Source organism: Falco punctatus, assembly GCF_963210335.1.
Source record: "Falco punctatus genome assembly, chromosome: 4".
Taxonomy (NCBI): Eukaryota; Metazoa; Chordata; class Aves; order Falconiformes; family Falconidae; genus Falco; species Falco punctatus.
Genome location: NC_137583.1, coordinates 108309547 through 108324070, shown reverse-complemented (window position 1 = coordinate 108324070; position 14524 = coordinate 108309547). Strand labels below are relative to the sequence as shown.

General features: G+C 45.4%; 1 protein-coding gene across 7 annotated transcripts in view; it reads right to left on the bottom strand.

Annotated features, from left to right (window-relative positions):
- Window positions 1–2566: 2566 nt before the first annotated feature.
- The window catches only part of COLQ (collagen like tail subunit of asymmetric acetylcholinesterase), a 50825-nt gene continuing 38867 nt past the window's right edge, over window positions 2567–14524 (bottom strand). For 4 of the 7 annotated variants that reach the window (XM_080386467.1, XM_080386471.1, XM_080386472.1 and 1 more), the window contains one exon: window positions 12565–14247. In XM_080386467.1, the coding sequence (XP_080242593.1) occupies window positions 14048–14247 (200 nt within the window). In that variant the 3' untranslated portion in view covers window positions 12565–14047. Of the gene's footprint in view, window positions 14248–14524 lie in introns of all 7 variants that reach the window. The other 3 variants (XM_080386470.1, XM_080386469.1, XM_080386468.1) reach the window with 3 other exon arrangements.

Genomic DNA, 14524 nt, shown 5'->3' with positions numbered 1-14524 from the left:
AAAAAAAAAAAACAAACAAACCAGACACTCTTAGGCAAGTGTCTCCTCACTACAAATTTGAGTAGTTAAAAATAAAAACAAACAATGCAAATCTGTTGCCATTACAGGATCCCTCATGAACTGCAGAAAGAGTCCCAGCTAAAACTGTGATGGAGTTTGTGGTGTTTGTTAGTAAAGGTCATGGGTGGTGACAGTGGCTGCTAAATTCCTGTTCCCACAGGAATCTAGATCCATGGTTCAAAATACAAAACTGTGCGCTGAACACGTAGGGCTCATAGGAACACACAGGTGCTGCTGTTAAAACAGGAGGCAAGATTCAGCAGTGACCAAAATACCCAGAAATATTTTTTTCTTAGGGTTCTCCTATATGGAAAAAAGACTTGTGTTTTCTAAATCTTAACAAGGAAAGACAATGCAAGCTCACAGCACCAATGCTTTGACCAGTGCAACCAGGCAGAGTGAAACCTTTACTGGGTGGGTTTCTTTTTAACCTAGCTGGAAACCGTGCTATGCTGGGGGCGGCGTGGGGCTAGCGTGCAGTTTTGCTGCCCTGTAGGCAATATAAAGTAATTGAAATGCAGAATATGGGACCATAATTCAGTGCTACAGCCTGGACAGCACAGGTGTTGAACACTGATTTAATGTGTTCATGCAAAGCTGTTCCCTGAATCAGAGCCACGAGGAGAAAAGTTTTCTTTTTCGTTTGGGGATTGGTATAGTTAAGTGTCAAGTGCAAATACTAGGACTGAGAAGGGGAAGCGCAGGAGATGCTATGGGATGCCAGATGCTTCCAGACATGGGTGCAACCAAGCTAAGTGGTCAGTCCGTCCATCTGGAAGATTTTATCCCAAGATGTTACCATGTACTTTTTCCTAATATTTCAATACATTGACCCAAATATATTTCTTAACAGGTATTTATTCTTCTCCTCGTGTGTCCAACAGATTGTAGATTTCCTTCTTGTGTGTTATCATTAAAGCAGCACACCAGCCTGAGAAAGCTTCCAGCTTCCCTTCCCTGCGCTGTGAGGGGATGGTTCCTAGAGAAGCGGCAGCGACAGCAGTGCAGGCTCAACCCCCGACTTTGGGGAATCAGGGAAAAAGACTTTTCCCTTGCATTCCCATAACTTTCACTTTTTACTAGCCTCTATTACTTTGCTGGTGTTCCAGCTTGCAAGGTCTGGTAAAATTTTTTTCCAGGATCTTTCACTGTTTACCCACCTCTTTAGCAAGGCATCACCATTGGTGCAGGAGTTTCGCCTGCAGCAGGAAGAGCTGAAATTGGTAATACTTGTGTCCTTCCAGAGCTGTCAGTCAAGGAGTCACCGAGATGCTGCTTCCCAGTCAGGGCCCCCAGCGCATCCTGGTGCCAACCAGGGGCATTTGGCAGCTTTCTAAGCATGTACCTCACTGCTTTCAGCAGGGTGCACTGATGTGTGGCCTATGCAAAGTCCCGCAGCGATGCCAAGGAGAGAACAGGTCACAGTTTTCTCAAAATCAGATGGATCTGAGACTTCAAAATGCATTTACATCAATTTGTCTTTGTACCAGGGTTCCTGCTCCAGCCATGGCTTTCAGCCAAAATAATTTCCAATCAATTTAGCATCTGTTTCCAGCATTGGTATCGCCAGCTCATCTGTAGTCTTCAGAGACCAGACGTGCCTCGCATAGTTTCCTATAGGTCACAGTTTTCCACTTGCTTTCTTGCTCAGCAGCTGGTACCCAACCTCCTTCCTGCAGCAAGGGGAGGCTGTGTGCCGGGCAACCTGTGCTGCGCTGCCCCCGCTCCCCTGCCCCGCTTTCTCCCTAACGTGACATCTGAGCCGCAGTCTCAGGTATTTGAGACTTGCTGAGCCCACGTCCCACACATCAAGCAGCAACCAGCTTTCCCCAAACCAACCAACCAACCAAGCAGGGCACACCTGCGTGTGCAGCTGAGGTCTCTGAAACCTGGTGCCCCCCCGAGCACGCGGGCGGCTGGCAGAGCTTTCTTCCCAAAGCCACGGTGGGAGACCCTGGTCAAGGGGAAGAGGCTTGCTGTCCCACACAGCTTCGTTCTTCTGCCCCTGGCCCTTGTGTTGAGGCACCACTGGTCCTGCCTTGGCAGATGCACCAGTCAGGCAAGGGACCTTCTTGCAGGCACTTGTCTGTAAGGTGCTGTCCCCTTGTTGGGGACGTACCAAGTGTCCCAGTTGCACATTGGATCCTGCCAGGACATTTCACAGTATATCTTCTTCAATCCGGCTTACTAAATTCCCCTTCCCTCCCAGTCTTTTAAGGATTTGTAGCCTCTCACCTTGGATTTACAGCACCCCGCCAGCATATATAAATAGTCACTGCTGCTTTTATCCACCTCACACTCCATCAGTCACCTTGAGCAGGCTGCTCTCCCTGGGTGGAAGCTTGGGAAAAACCCTGGGACTATTTCAAAGAGCTTAGGCATGCTTCTTGTCAGCCAGCCCAAAAGTTTCTATTAACTATTATTACAACAGAAGCAAAGACATAATCAGCCCCCAAAAAAACAAAACACACACACACACACACCCCCCAAAAAAAAAAAAAAAAAAAAACAACAAACAAAACACCCGAAAAACCCTGTCTTTGACCTTCAGGTACAGATGTGGTCACCAAGCAGAGCACCCCACCATGAAACATGGGCATGGGTGTTGCATGCAAGGAGGGCAACCTGAGCTACCTGGCATTGCCCGCACAGTGCTGCATGGCGTGGCAGAACCCCCGCTGCCGAGACATTGCTGGCCACCTTTTGGGGGGCTTTGCATTTTGAGGGGGGCTTTGCCCCTCAGCTAGAGTCCTGCCATCCTCAGGGCTGCAACACACGGGCAGTACAGGTAAAGAGTGCATGCCTTTCCCCTCACAAATGGCCTAATTAACAGATGCTCGACTTCTGGATGCAGGAGGAATAATCGCATTATTTCTATGCCATTATTTAGGGCTTGGTTCTTCCTTCCCTATATGCAGTACTCTGATATCAACTTATTTGCCCCAAGAGTCAGTCGCAGCAGTTCAGTCTTCCCTGCCACAAACCTATACAGGATATTATTGCCCATCAAATAACTGGATAGCATGGAGCAGAGAGCAAATATTTTACATCTTCAGATTAGCATAAAAGCTCCAGCTCAGACAGCTTAAGGGAGAGCCTGCTGACCCCAGGCAGCAACAGGTACAACTCTCCGGCTTTATTTAGAAGCTGTAATCCTGCAGCATTTCACAACAGATGTTGTCTTGCTCAGAAAGTCCTGGCACAGAACAAGCCTCCCTGCCCTTCACCGTGCCCACCAAGACTAGTGAGATTACCAGCTTTACCCCACTGGTCCCACACTTCTGCTGCGGGGTTACAGCTGGGTTTGGCAACTAGTCTCTGGTCAAATGGCAGCGAAATAGGAACACATCGCTACAGCCACCATATGGTTTATCTGAATGCACTGGAGCATTGCAGCTTAAATCTGGCTGGTTACTGTACTTCATGACCAGCCTCCCTGTGGGTTTTGGCCCATAACATACGCGTTTCAACAGAACACTTCTGGACAGTTCAGTTGTCCGAACTATTCTCCATTTCTTACCTCTAATCAGTCATCCTCCCCTTTAAGTCTCGTAACAACTCAAAACCTAAGCAGTTCTCAATATTATCTCGCTCAGCACATCCCATCCTCTGAGCAGTAGTGCCAAGTGGGTAAGATGGAAATGTATAAACTACGCGTAAAATGATACCGCTATAAAGTGTCAGGGTTGGGTTACCAGTTTGCCCATCAAATAACCTCCAAGAGGAAGGCATAGGGAGCACCAAACATAACCTGCCCCAGATGCCTGCCTGGCTCAGCACAGCCTGCCCCAGCTCCTGCATTGTCACAGCACTTCACAACTAGCCCGCTGCAACAAGGCTTTTACCACCCCGTACCAGGTTAACATCAATAAGTAGTTCCCACACCTTGCCCCAGCACAGCCACCAATCCCCCACAAGGTTTCACAAGGTTGCCTACTGTCTATGCCGTCTCTTCATCCTTCTCAGGCCAGTTCACCCTGCTTCTTGCCTCTGCATCCAGATTCTTCCCTCTCCAGGCTCCTCTCTCAGCCATCCTCCCCTCATCCAGGCCCCCTGCTTCTCCCATGGACCTCTCCTACATCCAGGGCACCCTCTGTCCTCCCTCTGCTTCTTCCAGGTTTCTCTTCATCAAGCACTCCTCTTCCACACCCCTTCGAGCTTATTTAACTACTTAGCAGGAACCAGCCTCACCTGCACCTTATCCACATCAGCCAACTCACCGCCCCTGAAGCCAGCCCACAGCTGTATATTATCAATGTCAATTAACCTGCCTTCATTCCTTTCTAATTCTTCTACACTGCGTTGTGAGTTTCATGGAGGAATGTGGCCAATGGAAATGGGAAAGGCAGGAAGCGATAGGAGCTCTTCTCTTCCAAACAAAATTGATCACTAAAAAGTTTTTGGGCCCCTGGGATGGGGCTGGGGAGCAGTATGGGGTCCCCAAGATACTCCTTCCTAGCTCCACCAAATCAGAGATGCTCTGATTAAGAGGGCAAAGGAAAGTCATTTTTAGATGCCTGCGTTTTCCACGTCCTGAGACACCTCTCAGTAATGGTTCAGCGGGAAATGCTGTTGGGTGCCTCTTCCTCCTGGGAGGGTGACGGTGAATAACTGTCATCCCCCCTGCTCACACCATGCAGGGGATGCTGAGGACCCTGACAGGTCTCTGTCTCCTCTCCAAGGTGAATCCTGAAAGTTTCCTCCCATGCCTGGCACAAGGGTCAAACACATACACCTTGCAACAGGCTTAAATTTAACCCTGATGTCCGTTTGTACACTTCTTAAAAAGTGATGCTTTAGACTGGCTGAGAGAGGGTCATCAGTTGCCGAGTTTCTAAATATACTAAACGCGCTGCTGTGTGAGGAGGTTAATGTTACCTCCTCTTCCTCTCGGCTGATTTATTGTGCTGTTACCTCGGATTCCAGCTCTGTCAAGGCTCTGCGTTCATCTTGTCACACACCAGCTGGGCTGGCTCCCAACTGCGCCTGCAAAACAGCTCGGGGAGTGCTGTGCCCTTCCCTGTGTCCTGCAGGAGGTGCCACCAGCAGCATTGGCCCTGGGGACAGCCTGGCAGGTGGCTTTTCCTGAAGACCATGAAATACTTCCATGCAACGTGTGGCACAAGGCCGGTTCCCGCCCCGAGCACGATGGCAAGAGGCTCTGGCTCCTGCGGAGCTTGGCTTTGTGATGGGAGGTGCTGATGGGTTCAGCTCCATGGTTCTCCTTCCCCCTCCTTTCCCAAAGAAAACGCTGAGCATCTTCCCTGTGCAGGGGAGGCTACTTGGCCAGTAGCGGGTGGGAAGGCTGCAGCAAAATAGGCTGTTTAAACGCTGTTCTCTCTCACTCGAGAAGATTGTGCATCCAAACTGGACCCCCTGTCAGATGTACAGGAAACTGTCAGAATGAATTAAAAACCCTGAAAGGCCAGGGCTGTAACTCAGTCCTTTATAAGCACCAAGATTTTGTGGGGGGCAGAGGGAGGGAAGTAGCCACTAATGTAATTTCAAGCAGGAGTACACACTAATATAATTTGGCTTGGCTACCCTTTCAAACGCAGCCTTTCCTCGGCTGGGCTGGCTCAGGGCCATCCTCCTAAATGCCCCAGTAATTACCGATGCAATAAAAACATGTGTCCAGGCTTTGCTCCTGCCTCTTTAGACCTGGAGTGACACCAGCCTTCAGCACAGAGGGCTCCAGTTTGCAGCAAAGAGCACATTGCCAGGCATGTAACCGAATGCATTAACACAGTGGGGTTTTTTTTTCACTGACCGTGTTCAGAAAAGACACGAAATAGCTCATTTGCTTAGGTTTTGTTCCTTTTTCCTCTTTGATTAAGGTTTGGCAGCGCTCAGACGGTCTGCAAGTTGCACTGTGCCTTACCAGATCAATAAACATCAGCTACTCCGAACCAAATTCCTGATCCCAATTTTACATTCGCTAGTCAGTCGCCTGCTTTACTTTGTCTTTCTGCCAGCACCCTACATTGCCTGTAGCAGAGTTCAATAGCCCATTACTCAGCTTCCCACGGAAAGAATGGTTTCCAGGGAAGGGATGCTTGCTTTGCCATATCCATCTCCTTAGGCAAAAGCTATCAGAGGCGGAACTTGAAAGTATCGCAAAGTGCTCTCTGTTGCCTCACCCTTCATAATTTAAAACATGGTTTTCCCAACTCTTTAAAGATCTTGCAGCATTGCCTTGCCTGCATGATACACTTGAGTATCATCAAAGAATCACAGCGCAGCACTGCTTTACTCCTCTTGGGTTTATTTTGGTTAATACCTGCCCTGATTTTATGTGGCAGCAGAGTGCCAAAGCTATTGAATTGTCCCCCAAAGCAGCTAACTGGGGACTTACTACTGATATTACTTGTAAACAGCTGGTGCTCAGGGACAGTGCCCGTTCTGGGGGACTCCCAGTTTAAGGATAACCACCAATCCCCTTATCCAAATCAGTGGGACTGAAATGGAAATTGCACCGCATGATTTTTCAAGACATTGAGGTCGGCTTTGCGAAGAAGCCATCCTTTAAGAAGGTAAGAACCGTGGCCAAGGAGCTTTGCTGTGCTGTTTGCGGGGCTGCGGCATGCAGGGGTTAGAAAAGGGATGGCATGAGAGGCTGAAAAAGAAGCCGACGAAAACCAGTGCCTGCAGAGCAGCGAGGCCATTGCAGGGTTTTGAAGGGACTACAAAGGATATGAATTTTGGTACTGTTAAAGGAAACCGTAAGAACAAAGAAAGGAGATGAGCTGCATGGCCTGATCTATGAGCAAGGACAGGGTTGGCAGCTACAATCTGAATGATTTGAAGTTGAGAGAGACGTGACGTAGGCATTTGGGAAGCCAGAGAGGTGAGTGTCACAGAAAGGACGGGCAGAAAATATACCGCCCTTTGGCTCGGTTGTTCTCCCGCTGTCAATACAGTTCCATTTCCCCTGGGGTGAGACAGCACTGCCCCTCTCTGGGATGCCCCATTGTATGCAAAGACAGCCTTGCTGGCTGCTAGGGCAATGCAGGAGCCTCTTCCCCGAGCCTGGGTGTGCCAGCATCGCCATTCCCTCATCCATCAGCACCCAACACCCATCGCTTTCTGGTTTGCAGCCATCGGCTCAGTCTCCGTTAGCCATTACAAACCCGCCAGTACATTATGAGGTAGCAGGAGGAGATAATCCCCGGAACCGCAGACCAAAGCCTTATTGAGAGTAGTCCATGTGACACTGACCACAACCAGAAATCGATGGATGTGGAGCAGTTGTGCACCCAGCATGTTGCACAGGTCAGCCTGGGGCCGAGGCAGCAGCAAGGCCAGCGCAGGGGTGCGCAGTCGCAGTCCCGGGCTGTGCACGCCGGGTCCAGCGGCAGGCAGGGAGGGGGCAACAGGCATGGGAGGGGAGGCACTGGGGTTTTTTTCCTTCCCCAGCATCTTAAGCTAGATAATTACATTTAAAAACTGTGGTGGTTAAACCCAAAATGAAATAAATGAAAATAAGGACATGGCGGAAGTAAGGTAGCATGATTTATTGACATGAGCTGCTAATACATGCAGTAGGTAACTACATATATTTAGTTATATATTATATATTAAGTGCAAGCTGGATTTTTAGTATACAGTTAAATCAGTGCATAGCGTAAGATCATACTGTTTTTGTATTTGTCTAGAGTTAACATACTAATCATTAGAAAACTCTCCCACAAGCATTTGCTGCTAAAAAAGGCCAAGGAACTGAAGTACCCCAATTAATTTTTGAACCAGTCTTGGCACAATGTGGTAAGAAACTCAGAGGAGGGAAGATAATTCACAGCAGACCAGGCACCATCCAGCTGAAGAATCCCCAGTTAATGATAAAGCAGGTATGTCAGAAATAAAGAGGAAGGACTTCTTTTGCAGCCTTTAAATCATATATACTTAACACCTTCCCAGATGCCTTTCTCATGCTTTATCATCTCAGGGGAACGAGGCGGTAAAGGTAGTGAGAAACTTGTTTCATGTCATGGTCATTTCTTTTCCCCCTTATATCTGACGTTGCTTGCTTTCTGTTAAGATGCTGAATTGTTTGTGCTGTATTAATAAAGGCCATTTAGAATCCATGCTTTGTGAATGTTTGCTCAACAGACTGGTACGCCCCTTCCTGAATGTGCACAGCACAGCGTGATTTTACCTATGTGATCACATCTCCTGTTTACGTTTCCTACACTCTGTGCGCTTATCTTTGCAACATCCGTGTCCTTTGGAAGCAGGAGCTTTTAAGAATGATGTGACTTAAAAGTGAAGGTGAAAGGCCACTGGGATTATCAAATTTGTCAAAGACTCCAGCCTTTTAGGGAGTAGAGATTAACTCCTTGGAGAACGTGAGGGGTTCAGATAAAGCGTCTCCAAGCCCAGGATGGTAACACCTGGCAGATGTTGCCAGAGGTTCAGCTGGAAGGTTGGCCAGGATGACATTCAGCTGGGAGAATGGCCGTCCTCGAGAGCCTCCTGACGGGATACGTGCTCCCATACGGTGTGAGGCTGCCAGAACCTGCCACTTGCACAAGCACAGGGAAGTAAAAGGCAGCTGTGCTAGTGCGCAGATTTCCAGAGCTTATGGCAACTTCCTTGCCCAAGTAGTTCCTTGACCTTTTATTAAGACCTCTGTATAAAGAAAACAAAGCAACACAATGCAAAACTTTGAACTATGGAACTGGGCTACAAATACTGGTGGCTTGGCCTCATAGCAACATAAATAGACCAGGTAAGTGATACCCACAGAGTTCACTAGTTTGTTTGGGGTTCGATTTTTTTTTTTAATTGGTGATTTACAGTATCACTTTGGACATGCAGAGTTAAAGTCTTCTACACAGGTTGCAAAAGTTGTATGCATTTCTTGATTGCTTTAATATGTTATCATTATAATGCAACATCCACCTTTATTTACCCTTTACAGAAGTACCAGTGTAAGTGCAGCTGTTGCAGTGCTGTCACTGGTACTGGTAACTCACGCATTTTAAACAGTTATGTACAGCATTTATCACGAAGCAGGAAAGAGTGGCGTGTATGAAAATAACACCTTGACTTGAGTCTTTTAGTTCTTAATTCTGCACATCCTTTGTTTCATATTCTTCTGTTAGACTTTTTCATATAACACTTAATATGCTTCCCGTGTGATATTTGCTCTTTAATGCCTGTTAATAAATAAGTATATAATTACCCTGATTCCTATCAGAGCTAATATAGTTGAACAAACTTCGTGAAAAACAAAAATACATGTACATTACACAGCATGAATGAACATCTATAAACACCCTACTCTAAGATCTGATTTACAGCAATACAAAAGTGAGAACGTACCCCAGACACGATGGCAGGAACCGTGAAAGGGAGAGAGGACAGGGTATAACTGGTAATTGAATGATGATGGTTGGGTGGACAAGGGGATGAAAACGAAAAAACCTTCCAGTGTAGAAACCAGAGTGAAGGCAAAGTGTCACGCTGTGGATTCAGGCAGGGAACCAACGCTGTCCCAACACCTTCGGGGTCATGCAGAGCCCCGCCAGCTCAGCACAGAGGTGAAAAATACGGAAATACATTCCTTCTTTATCTTCTCTCCTTGTCTGATTTTCTCCTGGGAGAGAGCTCCTTTTCTGTGGCTATTTCACAGTTTATTTGTCCAGTTTGGCCTTTGTGGTCTGCAGTTTCAGCCCTCGTGTGACTGCTTGTATTTCCATGCATGCACACAGACACACAGACCGCCAAACGTCTTAGCCTGAAGGTGACGTTAACCAGCTTGTTTGGCTGATTTGCTGATCCTGAAAGCACTTACTGAAGGGCCTCTGCTCCTTCAACCCAGGCAGGTGTATAGTTGACATTAATGTCGCTGAAGTCATCACTCACGTGGATACAACGCTTGCAAAGTTCACATTATCATAAAAGAAAAAGTCTCTATAAACACCGCATCCAAGATATGCTTCGTGTTTATGCTGAGAAGGTTTAAAGACAAAAACCCTGAAGAGCTTACATGTAGGTTTAACAGTGCTAAGTCGAGGTAATTGTTACACAATATTCCTGGTTAGTGAAACTCAGTTTCCAGTAGCTGAACGCTGCATTTGTGATGGAGAGCATGTTGCTGTCTGCAGCCACATGAAAGTCTTACTGGCAAACACTGTTCGACATTTCTCTCTTAAGACAGGATGCAGTGGTCCTATTCTTTCCCAATCATCTGACTTAATTAAAAAAAAAAAAAAAAAAAAAGAAAAGAAAAAACGACAACAAAAAGCAAAACCCCAACATGTCAAAATGGCCATCAGCAGCATGATGTCTCTTGGTTTTCACACAGAGGTGGGTGGGGTTTTATTTTTGTCCCAGTCCTTCTTGGATAGATGACAGTGTAGCACCTAGCACCCCGCTACATGTGGGATGCTATCCACCTCCGCTCCTCTCATGTGAAGTATCGACACTGTGTAGAGTCAATGTAGCAGTAAGAAGTGCATCGCAATTTTCCGTAAGACCTAAAATAAAAGAGAATATCTCCGTTTCAAAGTATGCTATAGTTCACATCATATAGTTCCCGGATGTAACTTTCTGTAGGAGTGAAGAACATCAGAAAATGCCATGTGCAGCCACATATGGGAACCAAAATAAGAGGGTAATTTCCATCAGTGGTCTACTGTGCTCCCCCTTGTCAACAACAACAAAAAAAAAGTCCAGAAGGAACTATGAGGGAGGACATAATTCCTAGTAAAGTCAATTAAAAAAAATAAAATCCCCATTGACACTGGGACTTGAGCGCTGTGCAGGGATGGGTGCAGGAGGCCTTGGCTCTCCCACGGGAACTGTGTAACGGACCACCTGAGGCTCTGAGCTAAGTCTTTTTCCAGTTACTTCCAGTAGCTCCAGCAGACATGACTGTGCCTGACCTTTTACTTACTTTTCATGTACTTGAGATAATGATTGTGACACATGCCCACCTTTGAAATAAAAAAAAGTAAATCCTTGCAAAATAAGGAAAACCAGTGATTTTTGTCTTCCTACTGACTTAAACTGAGCTGCAGTGATTCTACCTACTGAAGACCAGACCAGACATGTTAATAAAATAAGCATTTTAATAGAAGTTTTATGGCTAGCATATGTCTAAGTGAATAACCCATCCATCAGATAATCCACAAGCTGTGGATTAAGCACCCATTAAGCAGATTCTTAGAACTATGTTCTTGGATAACCTGTATTTTCAGAAAAGCATCACAAAATCTGAAGTGAAGGTGTGTGAAATATGAAGAAGGATTTTGGGGCTGGAAAGAGTAGAAAAAGCAAAAATCTTAGAGCTGAGCTCTTGGAGGAATGGGTGCTTTGCAATGAAACTTGTGTGGGAGTGCCGTGTTCACAGACTTACCCATTTTACTCGTGATTCACAGGTTTTTCTTTAGCAGATAATTTGCAGACTGCACACACAAAAATAAAGGATCTCAGTTGCTCTTCACAACTTGGTTATACATGGGAAGTGAAATTTATAAAAATTTCTCAAGCTAATTTCTCAAGCTTTTGTGGTGCTATTTTTGGCGCCAAACTTCAGACTCTTAGAAGGGAATAAATACTTTTCACAGTAGAAACCAGCACCACACTGTCTGAAGATGAGATCTCTGTAAAACGTTTCAGGTTGTCAGGTTTGCTGGTCTCATTTTAGTAATCTCTTACACCAGGAGTGCTCCAACAATTGCAGGGGAAGGATTAGCACAGCATTTGACTTACAAAGACATCCTGTGGTTTCTTATTCCTGTCAATTAGCACATTATTCTTCCATGAATGATGAGGGCTCTGCGCATAATTTCATTTGCAAATTAAATGTTTCCTGTTAGCTAGTAACAATACCTGACAGTTAAATAGAGGTACTGCTGCTGGAGGCAAAGTGCTGACCAGAGGAAGCTGCTTAAACAAAGGCAGAGAAGGCAAGTCAACAATAAGCAGATGTTTTAAATGAAGGACATTGCTAAGGAAGTGCCTGGCTTTGCATCTGCTGTTGAATGAATTTCCTGGTCTTTGGAAAGGCTGATAGACGACCCGATTGATGCAGAAACAAAGATACCCCTAGAGCACCTGTTAATGGTAAGGGCAACAGGAGGCTGGCTGGAGGTTGGGGTCTGGGGTCTTTTTTCCTTCAGTGTGATCATTTCCTTCTCATGGTCTTTCCTACTCTTGGTATATCACAGGTGAACATCAATGCAATGATAATGTCACCGAATGAGGAACTCTTTGCATGCAATGGGCAAATGTATGCCTGCGTGACCTTCACTCATTCTGTACAGAAAAAGGCACATGCTGATTATTGGGAGATGAGATTTAGCCCTTTTCAAGCCAACAATATGCAGAAATAAGCTGATAGACTTTTTCTCCCCCCACTACCTGCAGTGGTCCCAGTGGAACAAGGCTTATTTGGGTAGTACTATTTGGTTTTAAAGCTGGCAAAGAGAAAAAAAAAGAAAACAAAGCAAAACAAAACTGAACCAAATTGAAGATAGCTCATACATACCCAGGGAGATACGTTTTACATGTCAAATATCCAAAATCTTTCCCATCACAGTCTTCCACCCCTTCCTGTCTGTAGCCATCTCCGCAGTAAGCACGGCGGCATCCTAGTGAAAAACATAGAAAGAAAAACTTTCAAGGCACTTCATATGTAGAAGAGGCAGGTGAGGTAAGTGGAACTAGATTTTTAAGGATAAAGTATAAAACAAAGCATTTTGGGGAGGGCATCCTGTAAGGATATTCACTACAAAGAATGCTTTCTTCAGCCTGATTTCAATGACCAAGGGAAAGAATGGATAACTACAAAAAATAAGTAAGTACTACAGAAACACTAATTACGACAGCATTTATTCTAATAATTACTATTACCATAGAAAATTACTATCAACACAAATTACAGGGAGCGTAAAATATAGGTAACATAAATGATTTCGGAGGTCACAATTTCAAAATAACACTCCGAGGTTGTTAAGTGGTTTGAAAATACCAGCCTAGATTTTTACCCAATATTGCACAGTATCTATGCGTGTCTACTGCAAGTGAGTACCCACATATGAACAGAACTATGCAGACCTAGTGCCTGTCTATCAAATAAAAAAGTATGTAATGATTGCCAAAAAGGTGTTTTTCCCACTGCTGACTCCTACTGACTTGAGCATGCGTGGGCCTTGTGACATTTTTTCATGGTGACTGACATGTAGGCTGCAGTCATTTGCGGGTTTTTTTTGCTATTTTAGCAACAGGACTTTGCTTTTGATGTCTTCAACTTTTTGACTATGACTTTATAACTTGAAAAAATTCATTTAGCTAAGATCCCTTTGACATCTTCTCAGAGATAGTGTTAAGCGATTGAAAGGACTTTCAACAACAGGGAGTTTAGAAGAGTTAAAGTGGGTTATTTACTAAAAAAAATGGTTAATTAATTGCACCAAGGATCTATTTGTTACAAATTGATGCTTCTAAGAACAACAAGCCTATTTCATAATTAAATTGCCTTAACATTAGGTTAGCTTTTTTCTTTTGGTTCAGTCAGAAGAGTGGAAGGATGATGATTTGCTCATTTCCAAGTAACTCGATGATAACTCTTTGGATCAGGTCACTGTCAGAAGTCCATGTATTGCAAGGCCTTGATTGACCTGAGGCTTTGCCCAGTGGATAGCAGAAAGTAACACAGTGTGCCTCCAGACACACTATATACAATTTTGCAGGCACTAGAACTAAGGAACACTATTTTGCTGCATGCTTGTTCCCCACAGTTGATTGCAAATTCTAATTGAATCATTTTCTCATGCTTGGAGCCTGGAGAGCTCGTGCTCTCTCACTGGATGACTCTGCAGTCAGGCAGACTTGGAGGGGCATTTACTTCTGCGTGTCCCTATACCTGTTGCTGCAGCTGAACTGCCTTTGAAATCTCTTTCCTGTTGTCATTGAGACGTTGGCTGGGATTCCTAAGTTATAAGGGAAAGGGTGGTGATGGAAAAATGGGTGGCCAAACTCACAGAGAGCATGGCTGCATACACCTCGTTTTCAAAGGGAGGCTAAAAAAGCAGGGCTGTGTTGATAAAAAAGAAAAAGCTGCATCTTTCGGTGTTGGCTGATACCTGTTCTGAAATGTGAAGAAGCATCCCTTTGCTAGAACCAACCGAGTACCAAACCTGCTGTGTGTCAGCTGTAGATGGTGCCACGTGCTGCGCGCTGGGGAAGGAATCAAGTGGTAAAAGTAACTGAAAAGTAGAAGTGAAGGTTGCCACAGCTGCTTGTATGCTTATATGCTCTTTGCTACCCATAACCAGCAAAATGAAAGGAACCCTGACTAGACGGGAATCAAATGTTGTATAAACGTAAACAGTGAAGGCAGTCGGCTGACACCTTCCTTACGCTAGTGAGCAACAAAATCCAAAGCAGTTTTACTGGAGCCAGGATCTGGCTTACTATTAGAAACAGCCAGCTTCAGCATCTGTCCCAAGGGGTT